This window comes from Misgurnus anguillicaudatus, chromosome 19 (assembly GCF_027580225.2).
Source record: "Misgurnus anguillicaudatus chromosome 19, ASM2758022v2, whole genome shotgun sequence".
Lineage (NCBI taxonomy): Eukaryota > Metazoa > Chordata > Actinopteri > Cypriniformes > Cobitidae > Misgurnus > Misgurnus anguillicaudatus.
Genome location: NC_073355.2, coordinates 49,591,455 through 49,612,774, shown reverse-complemented (window position 1 = coordinate 49,612,774; position 21,320 = coordinate 49,591,455). Strand labels below are relative to the sequence as shown.

Below are 21,320 nucleotides of genomic sequence, written 5' to 3'. Positions count from 1 at the left end.
TCGGCCCGGGAAAGTCCCGACTCTCGATTGCCATTCCGCTACTGGCTGTAAGAAAGTGAGTTCGTTTGGGTCGCTGGTCCCCGCGAACAGACGTGACGTGCTTCACTCACCTTCCAGGATTAGAGACATGCTGCCAAAACCGTTTGTGCTGAAGATCGCATAAAGTTACACCCATTTCAGGCAGGATCATGGACCCCCTCAAGCCAGCATGCACGAGTATGTTAATTGTTTGTTTACTTTCTACACGAAGATATACTAATGTTATGCTATCTGGCTGTCTGCCTATCTCTCTATACTAGCCTATCCATCTGTCTGTCTGTCTGTCTGTCTGTCTGTCTGTCTGTCTGTCTATCTATCATCTGCGCTATCAGAACTGTATTATACTCGTCTTTCTATAGTCATTCTCAATGCTCTCAAGGCGGCTTTGGTCAATTCTCTCCCCAGCGTGACGTCATACAGTGCGTTGTGAGGGAAAGGAGAATCATTGCAAATTGCTGTACTTTTTCATACTTTTTCGGGTTTTGTGATACCCAACAACATAAAATACAATGGATAACAGTTTAAATGTTTATTATCAACAAGCAAATTGCACAAATTCGTTGAAAAATTTTACCTGCAAAACGCCCTTTAAGTGTTAGTGGAAATCTAGTTAAGCAACAAGTGAGGCTTGGCCTGACAGTTAGCCTGCCCCGGACCAAGCTAGTTTCCAAGCATAAGTTTCCATAGGGTTGAACTAGTTCCAAGTTTGTTTTATGAAACGAAATCCACCGGCAATAATCAAGTTTTATGAAATAGCCCTCAGGAGACTTGGATTTCCTCGAGCAGTAGTCTTTATTGCAGAAAGCGTTCTTCAAATCAGAGCATAGAGCTCGGGGCGCTGCAGTAACCAAGTCTGGCTTACAGTAGCCCTACATTGCATTTATACACATTTTAGGGGGCAGTCCCCTAAATCGAATACAAAGCACTCAACTTTAAATAAAGCATGTAAATTCAGTCAAGGAATTAGCCCGTTACCAGAATTGCTTCAACCCTGATCTCATTAGCATAACAGTATCATTCAAATGCATAGGTGCTAATCAATCATCCTAACTGTATCGCCCATACCTTTAAATGCACAGTTGTGCCTTGAGCTTAGCAATCACGTTTAACTTGGCACTCTACCCAATCGTCAGAAAGAGCATAAAGACAAAATGTTAATGTCTTAGCCACCTGGGCTGCCTGACTTCATTGTTGAATGTCATAATCTTTACCTTAAGATATAAAACACAATGTATATCACTTTTTTTTGTTTATATACTATTACATTGGAACCTAGATATAACATTTTATAAATTTGTAATCCTACACAACTCTTTACCTGATGTTTCAATCTAATTCTACTAAATCTATTATAGATGCAGAAAGTTATCATCTCATGGATTTTAGTTTATTTCCCCTCATGTTTCTCAATGTTTTTATGATTATACCTCAACCATCAATAATAAAGATTGAAAAATAGACACCAACCTATTTGTTCCTCAGTTTCTTCGTCCTTTATTCTGCATGGTTGTGGATCTGTCATCTTCTCAAGCTCCTCTTTCACCAGCATCAATATTATGTCATGAAGATTTCAGTTGTCACACATGGAGTGATTTCTCTGTGTGTTTGACTCCAGCATTTATTGGTGGATTGTTGTAGGAGGAGCTTCACTGAAGATCTCAATCACTTTCACTCTATGCGTGTGAACTAAAGTTGAAAGAAGAGACATTAAAACATTTAATGTCAGTAAAACATTCACCATCTGTTTCAGACTTTTTAATGTTTCACTTAAGAATGTTTTCTCAAGCATTAATTACAGAATCTGAATGTTTGTGTAGACCTGGGAGATTTTCCTTGTTTTAATTAAATCGAATAAACGTTTCCATGCAGTTTTATTTTATTTAAATTGAGCGATCAAGATTTTGAATAATCATAGCTCCATGTGAAACATGTGGGCTCAGCCTGAATGAAATGATACGGTTGAAAAAATAATTGACAAAAAAAGTGATTTATAATACAAAATGTATTTCATTTGCCTTAATCCTTGTTGGTGCATCCCACCCTAGGTCTAGTCCGGGAAACAGCAACTTAATTATTAATATTGGTATTATACGTACTGGACGAGCATTGGATCCCTGCTCCAGAGACAACAGTGAGTCCGGGTCAGAGTTTCAACTTTCTCTCACTGCTAACAGTTAGCGTATTAAGAAATCCTGTCTTCTGTTGACAAACCAATAAAATAATCGAAGACGGATTAATTATTTAAGTGCACACCGAAGCATTACGTCGCTAAAGACACCAGGCTAGATAGACGCTTGAAACGCTGATTCGGCCGGGAGTCTTCAAAACCTTTACGAATGTTTCAAACAATAGACTAAATCATCTTCTTTGTGGGTTTACTGACGGGTTGCAAACCAACTGTAAAGGGGCATACCGCCACCTATTGTGCTGGAGTGGGACAATGATAATCTGCAATGATGCGGGTTAAATTCTATTAATTAACGTGGTGTTTTTTAACAACCTCATTTTTGCTATTTACATACCCGTTTTTGTCCCTTCATTTAAAATATTACCCATTGTGAATTCTGTAATACCCATGTCTTGTTCTTCTCTAATAAACATGTCCCACAAAACTTCATAAAAACTGTCTTACCTGATAAAACGAATCATGAACATTCCTGTCAGTGCAGCATAAAACGCGGTTTTACTGTGGGGCGAGATTCTTAATACGTATGTTAAAATGTTGTTTTCATAACTCTTAAGCAACTGAAACCGGAGGGGTATTGCACAAAAGCAAGATAAGGGATTAAGCTGGGATTTTCCAGTTATCCTAGCTGAATTTAGCCCTGACTCGGTTGCATGAAGGGAGGCAAAATTAATCTAGATGAAGTTACTTTGTAGATTTACTCTTTGCAGCTATAACAACCAGACTAAGATTAATCCTACTGATTAATTCAATTTAAAGAACTTTATTAATCCCCGGGGGGACATTGCTTTCATGTTACAATTATAGAAAAGAAAGAAATGAAAAAAGAAAAGAAATAAAAACATAATTATATGCCCATCAATAATTTAAAAATTAATAGATAAGAAATGTAAAATTAATAAACACATAAAAAGGGTAATTTACTTCAACAATGAATTGTCCTAGCACTTACAAAGAAAAGTTATAAAGCCTAATGACCACAGGTGTAAAGGATCTTCTAAATGCTCAGTTAGGATTAGGACTTCTCTGGTCGGCCAGCATCCTATGTAGTGGGTGAAAGGGATTGCTCAGAATTGAATTTAGTTTTGACAGTATTTTTCTCTTTCAGCCACAGCATGAACAGAGTTCAGCTCCATACCATGTACAGAACCAGCCCCTCTAATTAATTTGTCCAGTTTATTTCTGTCCGCCACCTTCATACTAATTCCCCAACAGACCACTGCATAAAAAATAATGTTAAACACCACAGACTCATAAAACATCAACAGCAGGGTATAGCATTTCAGATTAATCGGCTAGTTCCGCTGTCAATACTACTAGATATTCATGTGTTTTAGTCACTTTGTGGTCTTGCATTAAAATACTACTGAAATTTATCTAATATGCATACTGTTATTTTAGTGTTATTATGAAGACTGCTGTCAGGGGTTTGATGAATACATTTATTAAAGGCGCTCCAAGCGAATTGAAGCGTTTTAGACCACAAAACATTTTTTGTTACATACCAGAAACATCTCCTCACTATCTGCTTGCTGCCTGTCCGCTGATCAAATTGTAAAAAAATGCGATCTCTGTAGACAGCCCAGGCTTCACAAACGGCAATATCAACAAGTGGCCAAACCTAGCATCACAAAACAAAGTATTCCAGCCAATAACCGACAAAAAGGATTTGTGGGTGGGGGCTGGGCGCATTCATGAAAGCACGGAAGGGAGGGGGAGGAGTTAGCTACGCTCCGTCTGTTTGAAAACAGTTTCAAACGTCAACAATAACTAACGTCTCGCAGATTCGCTTAGAGAGCCTTTAATGCAGTTGTTGAGATAAGAAATGGCAGATGAAGTTGAAAGGCGGTTTTAATTAAGTACATATGTAGCTTTTCAAGTGAAATAAAGTATGTAAGGTCCATTCCTCACCGTGTGCATTTCACTCTATACGTGTAAAAAAAAACATACAAATACATAAGAAATGTCAGTCTAGCACTGAAATCACTTCTACAAGATTGCAAGTAACATGAACAGATTAGTCAAGTGTTGTCATTGGATGCAGTGGACTGCACCCACCCCTGTGCCAGATATACAAGACTTCTTTAATGTTAAAATTGTGATGGATGGTCCAAATTATTATGCACATGCTATTTTTTTAATAAAGTTAGTAAGTTTACAAATTGTATTTTAATCTCAATAGTTATATGACAGTGTGCATGTTATTCTATTTAAATACATAATTTGACAATTAAAATGTCAAAAGATACTTTATTACTTAAAAAAATATCCAAATTACGCTTTTCCAAATTATTATGCAAAATGCACTGTATGTGCTGCATGGACACATAATAAAAACACATTGTAAATCAAATAATGTATTTAACATATAGGTTACATAATAATATATGAGCGTATTTTTTACATGACTTTCACTCTGCCATTCATTAAACTTGTAAATCTATAGTTTCTGCCTTTATTTCACTTGAAGATGCTACTATTGCATCCCAGATTTTATGTTTGAATATGAATTATAGTGCTGTCCACCTCACAGATCTTTCATATAATGATGCTCCATAAAGAGGTCAGAGGATAGTATTTATGCTGTACCTTAATTTTTTTCTTATTTCATGCCCATATTAAGTAGTCAGTGTTTATTTGCAGCATGCTATAGTGTATTATCCTGCATTAAAGATAATTAATTTCAGAAGACATGATTCCTTTTTCCCAGTTTTATTAATAAGACCTCAGCTGATTTCTAAACTTGTTGCCATATCCACACTATTGACACATGAATGGTTTCTATCAAGTGTGGATTCTCATGTGTGTGGTAAGTTGAGATTTTGTTTTGAAACTCTTTTCACACTCATGACATGTGTAAGGTCTCTCTCCGGTGTGAACCCTTGCATGGATCTTAAGGTTACTTTCAACAGAGAAACTCTTTCCACACTTTTGACAAGTGTAAGGTTTCTCTCCAGTGTGAACCCTTGTGTGCATCTTAAGGGTACTTTCAGCAGAGAAACTCTTTCCACATTGATGACAAGTGTAAGGTTTCTCTCCAGTGTGAATCCTCATGTGTGCGTTAAGGTTAGGATTTGTTCCGAAACTCTTTCCACACTGTTGACATGTGAAAGGTTTCTCTCCAGTGTGAACCCTCACATGTATGTTAAGGCAATCTTTTCTTCTGAAACTCTTTCCACACTGTTGACATGTGAAAGGTTTCTCTCCAGTGTGAACCCTCGCATGTATGTTAAGGCAATCTTTTCTTCTATAAAACTTTCCACACTGTTGACATGTGAAAGGTTTCTCTTCACTTTGAGTCCTCTTGTGATCTTCAGGGCGTTCATCTTCACTGAAACTATTTTCACACTTTATGTCTTCTGTCTTCAGAGTTTCTTTCTGTGAAACATTATGATTTATTTTTACAATCTGGTGTTTCTCATCCACTTCAGCTTGACTCTCCTCTTTCACTTCCATCATATCTAAAATGAAGACAGTAAATAGTTCAGATTAATAAATCAGAGTAACAAAACACATTTAAGATGCATGTATCCATGTTATTTTTACTGTGGAGTACATTATGTCATTTGTTCATTATGTGCTTTGTTCAAAACCCTATAACACTTCTGGTGTTTCCAATATCACCAAACACTGGCTGTTTCTCAATTCCAAGAACGCAAAGAACGGACTTGCGTCCTCGTGGAGATCGGTCTTGCCAGGTGACCTTGGAAGAACGAACTCGGAAGTTTTGCCGCAATGACTTCTGGGGCGTGAAGCGATTTCAGCAAGTCTGCACTCGATGCATCCTCGATATCAAGAACACATCCGGGTATTTTCATGCGTCCTCTGTCCTTGCGTTCTTGAGAATTGGAATGAACTTCGACCGTTAATGATGATGTAGAGCGAGGACACGAGGACGCAAGATCGCTGAAGAACGCATATTGAGAAACAGCCATTGGATTCTATCTTTGTGTCAACTTGTTTTCTTTCAGTTAAGACTGGTTTTGTTTTTATTTTTTGAAGTAATTAATCATAGGCCTAATTAATCTGAGCTTATGCACCTCAATATTTTAGTGAAAAAAGCATTATCTGTGAATAATTTTGGCAATATTAGTTAAAATATGACAAACATTTACAGTGTTGATCATCATGGGCGTTGTTAGGCCATTTTTAGGGGGCTTTAGCCACATTAGTAAAAACACATATTAAAAAAAATATTAATGTCTGGAGGGTGGTGCATACATAGTAGGGCTGCAGTAGAGCTGCCCGATTCTGTATAAAATGAAAATCACGGTTCTTTTGCTTAAAATAAAGATCATTCTCAAGAACTTTGTTAATTTTAAAGACGTACAACCCCTGAACATTAGTTTAAAATAATGTTTTACAGGTGCAAATTAATTATGATTCTGAAAGTTTCAGATAAGTTTAGATAATCTTTAAAATCAGTTAATGTTAATTGTAGAGTGATTATGTATTCATTTTATTTAAAGAAAAAATTTAAATATACATTTTAAGTAGCCTAAATTAAAAAAAAAAACTGTTAAAAAAAGTTGCTGTCACATGGATTAACATTACTTTATGGTAATGAGCTATGATGCAGTTTGGCAGCAACCAATCGCAAGGCAGAAACGTTCCACGGCAAACAATCGGAAGGCGGAAACCTCCGCTTGAGAGGATTCCAGAGAATCGCTGGCGGCGTGAACGTCCATCGGGTGAATAAATCTACATACACACTTAATCTTCACGCCCACTTAAACACTTGGGCCAAATACAAGAACATGTAAATGTAACTAGTCAAGTGCAAAGACAGCAAGTGTGGTTATTTGAATGCAGCCAATGTTTCCCCCGGGCCAAAAACCCATTCGGAAGAGATAAGATCCGGAATAAGATCCTCTTTTTGGTACTAAAACTACGTCAAGGTTCTTGTCGTACGTACCTGCGCATTGCTCTGCCTTACTCATTCTCTTAAGTTTCTGTTTCTTTCTGTCTAACTTCGCGGCGAAAGCATCCGCTTTCCGCTTTTTTATCAATTCTGGTTTAGTTTAACTTTTTGTCCAAAAATGTGTTAAAAAATAGTACATAAATAGTAAATAATACTCAGAGCTGGGTAGTAACGGATTACATGTAATCTAAATTACGTAATCAGGATTCCAAAATTCAAGTACCGGAATTGCTTCAGCCATGATCTCATTAGCATAACAGTATCATTCAAATGCATAGGTGCTAATCCAATCATCCCAACTGTATCGCCCATACCTTTAAATGCACAGTTGTGCCTTGAACTTAGCAATCACCTTTAAATTGGCACTCTTCCCAATCGTCAGAAAAAGCATAAAGACAAAATGTTAATGTCTTAGCCACCTGGGCTGCCTGACTTCATTGTTGAATGCCATATTCTTTACCTCAAGATGTAAAACACAATGTATATCACTTTTTTAGTTTATATACCATTACATTGGAACCTAGATATAACATTTTATAAATTTGTAATCCTACACATGGATCAATTCCTAGAGATCACAGTCATTCAATCCACTGAAGGTTGCTTTGGATAAAACTCTTTACCTGATGTTTCAATCTAATTCTACTGAATCTATTATAGATAGATGCAGAAAGTTATCATCTCATGGATTTTAGTTTATCTTCTCCTCGTGTTTCTCAATGTTTTTATGATTATTCCTCAACCATCAATAATTAAGACTGAAAAATAGACACCAACCTATTTGTTCCTCAGTATCTTCTTGCTTTATTCTGCATGGTTGTGGATCTGTCATCTTCTCAAGCTCCTCTTTCACCAGCATCAACATTATGTCATGAAGATTTCAGTTGTCACACATGGAGTGATTTCTCTGTGTGTTTGACTCCAGCATTTATTGGTGGATTGTTGTAGGAGGAGCTTCACTGAAGGTCTCAATCACTTTCACTCTATGCGTGTGAACTAAAGTTGAAAGAAGAGACATTAAAACATTCATCATATCTTTCAGACTTTTTAATGTTTCACTTCAGAATTTTTTTCTCAAGCATTAATTACAGAATCTGAATGTTGATGTAGACCTGCGAGATTTTCCTTTTTTTCAATTAATTTGAATAAACGTTTCCATGCAGTTTTATTTTATTTAAATTGAGCGATCAAGATTTTGAATAATCATAGCTCCATGTGAAACATGTGGGCTCAGCCTGAATGAAATGATACGGCTGAAAAAATAATTGACAAAAAAAGTGATTTATAATATAATTACATTTGCCTTAATCCTTGCTGGTGCAACCCACCCTAGGTCTAGTCTGATCCGGGAAACAGCAACTTAATTATTAATATTGGTATTATACGATCCCTGCTCCAGAGACAACAGTGAGTCCGGGTCAGATTTTCAACTTTCTCTCACTGCTAACGGTTAGCGTATTAAGAAATCCTGTCTTCTGTTGACAAACCAATAAAATAATCGAAGACGGATTAATTATTTAAGTGCACACCGAAGCATTTACGTCGCTAAAGACACCAGGCTATGTGGACGCTTGAAACGCTGATTCGGCCGGGAGTCTTCAAAACCTTTACAAATGTTTTAAATCATCTTCTTTTGTGGGTTTACTGGCGGATTTCAAACCCACTGTAAAGATGCATACCGCCCCCTATTGTGCTGGAGTGTGACAATGATAATCTGCAATGATGCGGGTTAAATTCTATTAATTAACGCCGTGTTTTTTAAGAACCTCATTTTTGCTATTTTTTACATACCCGTTTTTGTCCCTTCATTTATTACCATTGTGAATTCTGTAATACGCATGTCTTGTACTTCTCTAATAAACTGTCCCACAAAACTTCATCAAAAGTGTCTTACCTGATAAAACGAAATTTTCTGTCAGATAAACATTCCTGTCAGTGCAGCATAAACGCGGTTTTACTGTCGGGAGATTGTGTGAGCCTTAATAAGTATTTTAAAATGTTGTTTTTTAACTCTTAAGCAACTGAAATAAGTTCTTGCGAAATTTAAACGGGTCTCAGTTTAGAGAAAGGACAGGTGCTGTCAAGACGCCGTTCTGCTATTCACGCGAGGTCGCGCGCTCTAATTCAGCTGGGCGGGAGGCGCGCGCCTGCTGTTTTTTGTTTCCCATGTAAATGGCAGCTCGCGTGTATTTAATATATTTTGATTTATTTAAGGGAAACTTAAGTAATAAATAGAAATAAATAGAAAAGGAAATTAATGTTAATATAATTGTAAAGGTAATGAAATTACCTCCCTGGGACGTAACAGTTACGTTGCCGGTAAGTTATGAAATTACCCAAATATATCATTATAATGCTGCACTGTCTCCATTTCCTGACACACATCAAAAAGACCTGTAATGCGTTCACCTATGATGTAATTAGTTGCACTGAGCCTAGTATGTCCCATTCTTTATCTCGTAAATATTGTATAACTCCTATTGATTGATATTATTTTGCTTTAAATTTACTTTGTATGTTATAAAAATGTCTTTCTTGCATGAGCCCCAAGATATCTGCCACTTATCATTACATGCTTGTTAATAAGCGATTTTACTCAAACTTACTGTTACGTTGATGTTATTTAGTTGAAGTGCTTCTTTGGCCATTTGATCTACCTTCTCATTACCCTGAATCCCAACATTTTTAGAAAAATCTTAGTATGGTCCTAGTATGAGTCATAAACCCCGCATCCACCATGTTAATTAATGGGACTAGAGACCAACTAAACAATTTAATTACACATTAATTATCTTTTTTCCAAAGCTGGTTTCTGTCATTTACTGTAGTTTTTATCACAACTATGTAAATTCAAGTTTTTTTAAATAAGTTTGTTTTTAGTTAGTTATATAATGCTATAAAAATGGTAGTGTCACGTCATGATTGACAGCTGTGATATTCGCATTCTCTGAGAGCGAGGGCGGGGCCTTGATTTTGCGGCTTTACTTCCGGCTCACTACTGCACAGGACTGGTCCCGAAATCGCTACTGCGCAGACTCAAGACCCAAGATGTCAGCGCCGTATCGGGACACTAGCCGTTTCCCAATGTCAAGGATACTTCCTTGGCAGGACTAGTCCTTTCAAGTCACTTCCTTTAGAGGCTAGGCGAGGCTCCTTTTAAGCATTCGGAGAACACGTTAAATGGAACAGGCTAGCAAGTGCACGTCATTACGTCATTGTGTGATTGAAAGGTGTGCTTTCAGTGCTGCGCGCATAGGATTGTTGGTGATTTCAGCGCGTGAAGAGCGCGAAGGATACAAATACGCATCCTTTCCTGTATATGGGATATTTCTCGAACGAAGGACTCAGTCCTTGGCTGAAATTTCGAGGATCCTCGACATTGGAACAGTCCTTCGACGGACGTCGATGACGTAACATCCTCGAAATTCTGGCTTCCGAGGATCCTTCCTTGACATTGAGAAACGGCTACTGGCAGCTTCACTTTTCACCAATGAAATAAAGCAAACGGGCATTCTGACCAGAAGGTGTCGCCAGCGTGGTGTTTTTTTTCTAGATAGCAGTCCGTTGGCCGATTCTGTTTTTTTTTTCCCGCCAGTGTCGGCTGAAAGTTGGACAGAGTTTCAGTGAATGCGCCAGAACTGTCCCAGATTAGGAAACAGCAAACCAGTAAAAACTTTTTATAGCTGTTGGCCCGAGTGTTGAAGCCTGGGTTGAAACCAGGGCTGCGTTCAGCACCGACAAAACGTTGCACACCGTTTATTAAACCGAAACAGTGATGCATTGAACACCCGGTTGTGATGACGCAAGAGTTGCAACTATCTATGGTAGCTGAGAGGCCATTCTTTGCGTTCTTTTTTAAATGTTTCTGAAGCCTGATGAAATCGTTATAAATGTGTGTTTAATACTGTAAAATTCCCTCGATGTTACAGTCACTGACGTTGCCGTCAAGAATGAGAGAGAACATTCCAACTTCAACCCATTGTGTGAGCTGTCTCTTTACTACCGCGTGGGTTTATACATCTTGCCACTGATTGGGCCGGCATTTCTGACACACCCAACAAACAAGAGAAAACGCTTCTAAAACCTGTTGCACGCAGTTGGGTTGTGTTGTTAAATGCTAATCGCAGCAATCTTCTCCCGGACCCCGCCCACCTGCTATAACATTTGACCGGAAATAAAGAGAGATCGATTTGAGGAGGGGAGGAGATTTGCGTTTTTGATTAAAGATTATGATTGCACAGTAATTTAAAAATAATCATGAAGCTCACAGATAAGAAATTTGTAAAACAAAAACACAAAATTCCAAAATAAATGACTGTTTTTTTTATTTTATTTTCATTGCGACTTTAATGTCTTAATTGTCATTAATTATTGTAATATTTGGATAAAAAGTAAATATTTTAGTTGGTTCTATTAAAGTTTTATAAAATCAGTTTTTATTAAAATAGGAAGAGTGTCCGGATTGGACCCCCTGGAGGTCAAACTCCACCATAAACCTTCCCACCACTTTACCAGCAGCACCACCAGAACTATATGGCTCCTCCGCAGAAATGCTTCAGAACTGGCAGCCAATTGAACTTGTGTGAGTGAGACCAAAAAAATGCCAGTTAGATATATCCAAAGGGAATATTTCTAATGCTGTGTTTAAAATATCGATACGGTGATACATAACTCTTCTTTGTAAGAGCTGGGACAATTCACTGTTGAAGTAAAATTACCCTTTTTATATGTTTATTATTTTTAAATCATTGATGGGCATATATTACGACCCTTCTTTTGACTCTTTAATGTCCAAGAAATTATTGAAAGGGAACATTTTAAAACAGTTCACGTCACCAATAGTCCAAAAGGTTGAAAATTAACAAGAGACACAAAAAGCGAGAATTCAAAAGATAAATGTAATTTAATATATGTAAGGGAATAAATTGGATACAAAAAGTAAGAATTTATAAATAGCCAAAAATGAAGACTAACAGAGGGAACAACAGGATTGTGCCAAACAAAAGAAAATAATAAAAATCAAAGAGAGCTGACTAAACCGAGACCCATCTAATCCTAAACTAAAAAGAAAAAAATAATAAAAGAAAAATCTTCAACGTCTGTGACGTCGTAAACTAACCTACACTGAACTAACCAAACAAAAAACATCAGAGTGGCACAAATCCATAAGCTAATGTCAATAACAAAAGTATACTACATGTGTGCAAATGTAAACCACGTGGTGGACTTACCTAACCCCTCTGAGTCGTAACACGGGTCACACATTTTTAACTTAATCATAAAACAGAAACAAACAGGTCACAATCAAATAGCAAAGTAAAAAGTCTCTCCCAGACCGGCTGCAGCGTATCGCTTAAATAGTGCACTCTACAGGTGTATCGTATACTAATAATTAAAGAAACCCGCCCCTCACAGTGGACGTCCAATCGACTCTTAATGATTGACAGATGAAAAAGCCAATCAGCATAATTTCATTGAATTGAATTAATCACTAGGATTAATTTTAGCCTGGTTGTTAGCCAGGCTAGCTGCAAGAGTATCTCCATAGTGACTTCATCTAGATTGATTTAGCCTCCCTTCATGCAACCGAGTCAGGGCTAAATTCAGCCAGGAAAACTGGAAAATCCCATCTTAATCCCTTATCTTGCTTTTGTACAATACCCCTCTGGGGATGTTATGTGAACTTGGCATGATGCGAACTTGGGATTGGAGCAGTACTTGGGCAGCAACTGATGGCGTCCACAAGAACAGACATTTTGGGCTTTTGTGTGCATGTAGACTTGTAGTAAGGATCCTACGCACAGTTTTATTAATAAGACCTCAGCTGATTTCTAAACTTTGTTGCCATATCCACACTGTTGACACATGAATGATTTCTATCAAGTGTGAATTCTCATGTGTGTGTTAAGTTTAGCTTTTGTTTTTAAACTCTTTCCACACTCAAGGCATGTGTAAGGTCTCTCTCCGGTGTGAATCCTTGTGTGTATCTTAAGGTTACTTTCAACAGAGAAACTCTTTCCACACTGTTGACAAGTGTAAGGTTTCTTTCCAGTGTGAACCCTTGTGTGCATCTTAAGGGTACTTTCAGCAGAGAAACTCTTTCCACACTGTTGACAAGTGTAAGGTTTCTCTCCAGTGTGAGACCTCATGTGTAAATTAAGGTGACCTTTTCTTCTGAAACTCTTTCCACACTGTTGACAAGTGTAAGGTTTCTCTCCAGTGTGAGACCTCATGTGTAAATTAAGGTGACCTTTTCTTCTGAAACTCTTTCCACACTGTTGACAAGTGTAAGGTTTCTCTCCAGGGTGAAGCCGGGTGTGTATCTTAAGGGTACTTTCAGCAGAGAAACTCTTTCCACACTGTTGACAAGTGTAAGGTTTCTCTCCAGTGTGAACCCTTGTGTGTATCTTAAGGTTACTTTCACAAGAGAAACTCTTTCCACACTGTTGACAAGTGTAAGGTTTCTCTCCAGTGTGAATCCTTGTGTGTATCTTAAGGTTACTTTCAACAGAGAAACTCTTTCCACACTGATGAGAAGTGTAAGGTTTCTCTCCAGTGTGAATCCTCATGTGTAAATTAAGGTGACCTTTTCTTCTGAAACTCTTTCCACACTGTTGACAAGTGTAAGGTTTCTCTCCAGTGTGAGACATCATGTGTATCTTAAGTTTACATGCAGTTATAAAACTCTTTTCACAGTGATGGCACACGTGTGGTTTCTCTCCAGTGTGAATCCTCATGTGTGTGTTAAGGTTAGCTTTTGTTCTGAAACTCTTTCCGCACTGTTGACATGTTAAAGGTTTCTCTCCGGTGTGAACCCTCACATGTATGTTAAGGTTATCTTTTCTTCTAAAACTCTTTCCACACTGTTGACATGTGAAAGGTTTCTCCTCACTGTGAGTTCTCTTGTGATCTTCAGGGCGTTCATCTTCACTGAAACTATTTTCACACTTTATGTCTTCTGTCTTCAGAGTTTCTTTCTGTGAAATATTATAGTTTATTTTTACAATCTGATGTTTCTCATCCACTTCAGCTTGACTCTCCTCTTTCACTTCAATCATATCTAAAATAAAGACAGTAAATAGTTCAGATTAATAAATAACAAAACACATTTGAGATGTCATGTATCCATGTTATTTTTACTGTGAAGTACATTATGTCATTTGTTCATTATGTGCTTTGTTCAAAACACTATAATAACACTTGTGGTGTTTCCAATATCACCAAACTTTGGATTCTATCTTTGTGTCAACTTGTTTTCTTTCAGTTAGGACTGGTTTTGTTTTTCTTTTTTGAAGTAATTAATCATAGGCCAAATTAATCTGAGCTTATGCACCTCAATATTTTAGTGAAAATAGTCGACCACGAGGACAATGAGACAAACAGACAGAGTTCCGGGAAATATGAAGGTCGGCATACCTATGATCCACTGGACGTCCTTCAACGTGATACCCAGCTGATGCCTGACCAACGACCACCGGGAGAACCCGTTTAATCTCCTTCTTCGTTTATATGTACAGTTGTGTTCAAAATTATTCAACCCCCCAATGCTGTTAAGGGTTTTAGGGAATTTAGTGTACATTTGTAATTGTATTCAGAATGAAATCCTACAATGACTTCTTAATGAACCATATGCAACTAAAATGACATCAATTGGTTTTGTAATATAGTAGTAAATGTTTCTTTTGTGAATTCTTCATTGACACAATTATTCAACCCCTTAAAGAACTACCACTCTGAAGAGCAGAGGTTCATTGAAGTGTTTTCAATCAGTCATTGAAAACACCTGTGGATGTCAGGGAACAGCAATAAAGCCTAATAAGCACCAATTAGGCAGCTTTAAAATGACTGTGATACTCAACTCCTTCTAAACATTTACTGGTGTGGTTACAAACATGGTGAAGTCAAAAGAATGGTCCAGGAAGACAAGAGAAGAGGTGATTAATCTTCACAGGAAGGGCAATGGCTATAAGAAGATTGCAAAGATGTTAAACATACCAAGAGACACCATAGGAAGCATCATTCGCAAATTCAAGGCAAAGGGCACTGTTGAAACGCTTCCTGGTCGTGGCAGAAAAAAGATGCTAACTGCGACTGCTGTGCGCTATCTGAAGCGTAGAGTGGAAAAAAGTCCCCGTGTGACTGCTGAGACACTGAGAAAAGATTTGTCAGATGTGGGTACTGAAGTTTCTGCTCAGACAATACGGCGCACCCTGCGTACTGAAGGCCTCCATGCCAGAACTCCCAGGCGCACCCCCTTGCTGTCTCCAAAGAATAAGAAGAGTCGACTGCAGTATGCCAAAAGTCATGTGGACAAACCACAGAAGTTTTGGGATAGTGTTCTGTGGAAAACTAGAACTGTTTGGGCCCATGGATCAACGCTATGTTTGGAGGAGGAAAAACAAGGCCTATGAAGAAAAGAACACCTTGCCTACTGTGAAGCACGGTGGGGGGTCAATCATGCTTTGGGGCTGTTTTGCTTCTGCAGGTACAGGGAAACTTCAGCGTGTGCAAGGTACCATGAATTCTCTTCAGTACCAGGAGATATTGGATGACAATGTGTTGCAGTCCGTCACAAACCTGAGGCTTGGGAGACGTTGGACCTTTCAACAGGACAATGATCCCAAGCATACCTCCAAATCCACTAGAGCATGGTTGCAGAAAAAAGGCTGGAACATTTTGAAGTGGCCATCACAGTCACCAGACTTAAGTCCGATTGAGAACCTCTGGTGGGACTTAAAGAAAGCAGTTGCAGTGCGCAAGCCTAAGAATGTGACTGAACTGGAGGCTTTTGCCCATGATGAATGTGCGAAGATACCCGTAGATCGCTGCAAGACACTTGTGTCAAGCTATGCTTCACGTTTAAAAGCTGTTTTAACTGTAAAAGGATGTTGTACTAAGTACTAAGATTGAATGTCACTTGGGGGTTGAATAAAACTGATAATGATGTGAGCACAGAAAAGACATTTGTGGTTATTTCATTATAAATGTTATGTTATATTTGTCTGACCTACACATGCCTCTTTGATGTAATTGTAAGCAGGATGACTGAATGATCAAAATCAATGTCAAACCGGCCAAAACAATCAATTTCAGTTGGGGTTGAATAATTTTGAACACAACTGTATATATACTTTTCCACTGGCTAAAAAGTCAGGGATTTTCACAACCCAGGGAGTCAGCAGTCATTGGGTTAACTTAGCACCCTCTTCTATACGTTATATTTTTAATACGCTCACTTATAATGTTAATTCATAGCTATCTGTATTATGTTATGCTATCTGGCGATATTTCTGTGCTTTTCCCTGCTTCTATTAATGTAAAGCTGCTTTGAAACAATTACCAATTGTAAAAAGCGCTATATAAATAAAACTGAATTAAAAAAATGTAATTGAATATTATTCACACTATGGCAGTATGATGTTCACAATTATGTAAATCTCCTATTTATTTATTTTTTACATTTTTCATAATAAATTTACCTAACGCTTATATATGTTCGTGGTTGTTCAAGTTTTTCCTGGGGAAGAGGGCGAGGGGTGTGGAGACAAGATGCAAAATTAATATTCCGAAAATTCCGCCCTTAATACGCCTACCTGGAGCTAACGTCACTCAATTCCACCACATTAAATTCCAGCTGTGCCACTGTTCATATAAAAGCCTAACCTTACACTGTACTCAAATAAATGTTTTATTTTATTTATTCATTCATTAACTACTATTTTTGGGTAAAAGAAAATGATCTCCATAATGACGTGAACAAAACATGAGGGTTAACTGTAGTAGAGCATTACATGGATCAATTCCCAAAGATCACAGTCATTCAATCCACTGAAGGTTGCTTTGGATAAAACTCTTTACCTGATGTTTGAATCTAATTCTACTGAATCTATTATAGATGCAGAAAGTTATCATCTCATGGATTTTAGTTTATTTCCCCTCATGTTTCTCAATGTTTTTATGATTATTCCTCAACCCTCAAAGATGAAGATTAAAAAAAAAAAACACCAACCTATTTGTTCCTCAGTATCTTCATACTTTATTCTGCATGGTTGTGGATCTGTCATCTTCTCAAGCTCCTCTTTCACCAGCATCAACATTATGTCATGAAGATTTCAGTTGTCACACATGGAGTGATTTCTCTGTGTGTTTGACTCCAGCATTTATTGGTGGATTGTTGTAGGAGGAGTTTCACTGAAGATCTCAATCACTTTTATTCTATAGGTGTGAACTAGTGATGAAAAAGAGGCATTAAAACATTTAATGTCAGTAAAACATTCACCATCTGTTTCAGACTTAATAATGTTTCACTTCAAAATGTTTTCTCAAGCATTAATTACAGAATCTGAAATATTTAAATTACTGACAAAATCATTGACAAAAATCTTTTCAAAATTTCAAACAGGTTTGCTAAGGGGCATAAAGTTTCTGGTAAATTATCAGAAATTGTCAATGAGAACTTAATTTAGGGAATTTTTAAATATTCTAAATTAGAAACTTAACAGGAATTTATGGGAATTTTTGGAAATTTGTGGATCTGTTAGGGCTGGGTAAAAATATCGATTCATCAATGCATTGCAATTATTTGTTTCTCAATTCAATAATATCGATTCATCAAATCCTATGAATCGATTCAGCCCCCCGGCAAGTGGCGCCGCTGTGGGCGACACTCTAGTGAGAGCGTTCAGCGTTGTACAAGACGCGCTTTATCAAAACAGAAAGATCAAAGATGGCAAACAGCAGCACTTCTTTCAAGCCTTCACCATCAACGTGATCAAACATTAGTAATACTACACACATTATTTAAAAATATACTCAGGTACTTAATTGCTTGTGTATTTACTTATTATTGAATCGATATCGAAGCAAGTAAATCAATATTGAATTGAATCGAATCGAAGCCTCAAGAATCGAAATTGAATCGAATTGTGAAATTCCTAACAATACCCAGCCCTAGGATCCGTATATATAAACTATATCATATACAAACATAAATAAATATATTGTTTGGTCATAAGCAAGCAGACATGCATGCAAGGTAAAACAAATGTTAAAAATAACAGACTGATTTAATTGTAAGTCGAACTTTAATTGATTCTGTAGTGGCACAATAACCGTTTTAAACAGCCACGGAGCTGAGTGGGGAGCAATAAAATTGTGACACGTCAATCATCCTTACAGTTTGACGTTTATTCTTCATCCATTTGAAGATTGTTTCAATATAGCAAAGTATAGTCAACAATACTGAGTCTGAACAAATATATACGATTATACAGTCCACCAAAAAATATGTGCTCATGCTACACATGTTACCATGTAAGTGGTGTAAGTGTTTCCAAAGTTACACACAGGTATTTTAACCCTACATAATTAATGAAGCCTTTATTCTCCCACGGTCACATGACTAGTGCTGCCTCATGATTAGTTGCGACTAATCGTTTGCAAAATAAAAGTTTTTGTTTACGTAATATATGTGTTTGTACTGTGTATAATAATTATGTAAATACACACACATACATACAATTTTAAGAAAAAGAATATTTATATATAATATAAATTATATATAAATATAAACATGTATACATGTATATACACATGCAATATACACGACTAATCGTGAGGCAGCACTACACATGACATACACTTAACATGGCTTCTACAGACATGCTTTCATTTAGAAACACAAACGCATAAAAAACATTATTATAGTTATTATAATAGTGCTTGCTTACATTTAGATGTCTGATATGATTTGCTGGCTAGCTAGCTACTGTATAAAGACATTTTAGTATTTGCTAGTTAAACTATAATACCATAGATCAAATATATTTATCCAAGTTTATCATCAAAACTTACTTGACTTTATGTAGTCCTTGGGGTCAAATGCAAGTGTGGCTTCTGTGGAGGTCAAGGCCTGAAAAAAGGAGGGGAAATAATCTCCCACCTTAAATGATATATGGAGGTTTTCTTTTTTCAAGGAGAGTGATATTGTATGGGGGGGGGGGGTAATTTTAAGACACTACTTTATATTATCTCACATAAGGGTATAAATTCAACTGAAATTGCCTTAAATCTTGATGTTTTAAACAAAATTATGCTGCAAGATTTGTATTTATCCAAGTTTTAATCACTGTCTTGTTTCAAATTGATGTTATGTTTTAGTTAACATGTTAGCAACTCCTAGTAACTGATAGATGGGATTGAAAACATTTAACACAGTGGGGTAAGTTGTCACACAGTGTTACAGTAAAGCCTCAGGTATACAATAATAATGAACAGAAAACAATGTAAATACTATTCATCAAAATGGTAACTGTTAATACAATATCAGGGGAAATAACTCACAATTGTGATTTTTGCCCTTTTAAAAAATATGTTTATATGAATTGATGCATAATACAAGGACGGTTAGATGAAGGATCATTGATGAATGAATGTGTGGATATCTATCTATTATAGGCAGATAAATAAAAATATACACATTTAGTATATAGACAGAATTTGATTGAATTATTTGTGTTTAAACTAAAATTTCTAGCAGATGTTACAACAAACCCTGTTAACAATGAACCCTAACTGAGGTAACGTTTGCACTCCTGTCACTTTCGGTGTACGATAACGGTAGATCACACAAACAAACTTTAAGGGGCAGTTTCAAGCACAGGGTGTAAAAAATATTAAATCTAACGCAAAAAAAAAAATGAATGATAGAGCCAAAGTTAAAAACCCTTAATTTTCACCCAGCTCTCCCCTTACTAAATATAAAGGTAAATAAGAACTAAAATAAGAAGTGATAAATACAGATGCAGTTCAGGTAAGTTAATTTTAAAGTTGTCTGAATAGCGCACATCTTCTGTTTTAAGTCCTCGATCTCCACAGTACACTGGTTCATAATACATGTGTAAAAACATTTAATAATATTGTTATTAAACGTGCTGGACATTACCTCAAAGTACACAACTGTATGAGTCAGGAGATGTTTATGACGCTGTCCGGACAATGAATCCCTGCTCCAGAGACAACAGTGAGTCCTGGTCAGATGTTCAACTTCATCTCACTGCTAACGGTTAGCGTTTTAAGAAATGCTGTCTTCTGCTGACAAACCAATAAAATAATCGAAGACGGAATATTTATTTCAGTGCACACCGAAGCATTTACACGTGACGTGAGACATCAGACTCTAATGACGATCGCTGATTCCCGAGGCTTCAAATCTTTACGAATCTTTTGATTCGAATCTTCTTCTTCTGGAGTTTTATGGCGGTTGGTAAACCAACTTATGGTGCACTACCGCCACCTGCTGTGCTGGAGTATGGAGCTTTTATAATGGCTCTATACTTCTGTTGCTATAACTTACATTCCAATAAGTTTTTAAGCCCATTTTGGTCCATTTCCTGAATAAGTGATATATATATATTTTTTTTATTTTCATACTGTGTTGACACAAAATATGCTCTATTGTCTCTATTGATTTCTTATTTTAAAAAGGGAATTATTTAGTCCAGAATGTCCGATTCAAAGACGTGAAATTATAATATCTTTTTTTCTGTTCTTAAATGCACTTCTTCCTTTTCCAACAAGTAGATAAATGCTATTAAGATGTCAGCTCTTGCTATCAATATTCCCCGTGCTGAAAAAAACAATAAAACCATTACAGAAAATAATAATGATTTCCATTAAAATACCAATAATAACCATTAGCTTTTACCATTAAAACCACTACACTGTAGTGTGTTTTGGGCCATATTCCATTGAGAACCAATAAAATTCCCAATAAAGCCAATAGAATTTCTGTGATGGTGTCTATTAGTTTTTTAAGCAGGGCCATGCTTCTTGCCATTTATAACAAATGACCTCTTTTTTACTAAGAGCCACTTATATGTCAACATCTGATTTTAGTCCACTTACAAGGCTTGAAAGTGCTGCATTTGCTGCATATGAAGAGATAACTGAAATGAAATATACTTTATTGTCCCTAATAGGGAAATTTGGAGTAGACTCAAATCAACATTCTTATCACCTGATCCACACAAACCACACAATACATTAAAATAGAAATATTAAAAAGATTCTGACAACACTATGCATACAGAAGGCATTCATGTCTATATAACATCGTAAAAGATTAAAATGCATCACTTCTCCATATTCAGCAGTCTAATAGATACTGGCACAAAC

At 36.8% G+C, this 21,320-nt stretch overlaps 3 protein-coding genes and 1 pseudogene across 3 annotated transcripts in view; all 4 read right to left on the bottom strand.

Annotated features, from left to right (window-relative positions):
• LOC129422723 (uncharacterized) overlaps nt 1-21,320 on the bottom strand; it is a 76,339-nt gene that overhangs the window by 9,644 nt on the left and 45,375 nt on the right. The window lies entirely within an intron of this gene.
• Nucleotides 1-21,320, bottom strand: part of LOC141350776 (uncharacterized) — a 381,966-nt pseudogene that overhangs the window by 350,404 nt on the left and 10,242 nt on the right.
• On the bottom strand, nt 4,921-12,487 carry LOC141350791 (uncharacterized). Its single transcript, XM_073856617.1, has 3 exons — nt 12,377-12,487; nt 7,923-8,141; nt 4,921-5,685 (listed from the first exon to the last, which is right to left on the bottom strand). The coding sequence occupies exons 2-3, from the start codon at nt 8,008-8,010 to the stop codon at nt 5,009-5,011; spliced, it is 765 nt and encodes a 254-aa protein (XP_073712718.1). The 5' UTR covers nt 8,011-8,141; nt 12,377-12,487; the 3' UTR covers nt 4,921-5,008.
• On the bottom strand, nt 12,954-19,057 carry LOC129422656 (uncharacterized). The gene is made up of 3 exons (XM_073856580.1): nt 18,999-19,057; nt 17,155-17,373; nt 12,954-14,205 (listed from the first exon to the last, which is right to left on the bottom strand). Exons 2-3 carry the CDS (start codon nt 17,240-17,242, stop codon nt 13,025-13,027), a joined length of 1,269 nt encoding a protein of 422 aa, XP_073712681.1. The 5' UTR covers nt 17,243-17,373; nt 18,999-19,057; the 3' UTR covers nt 12,954-13,024.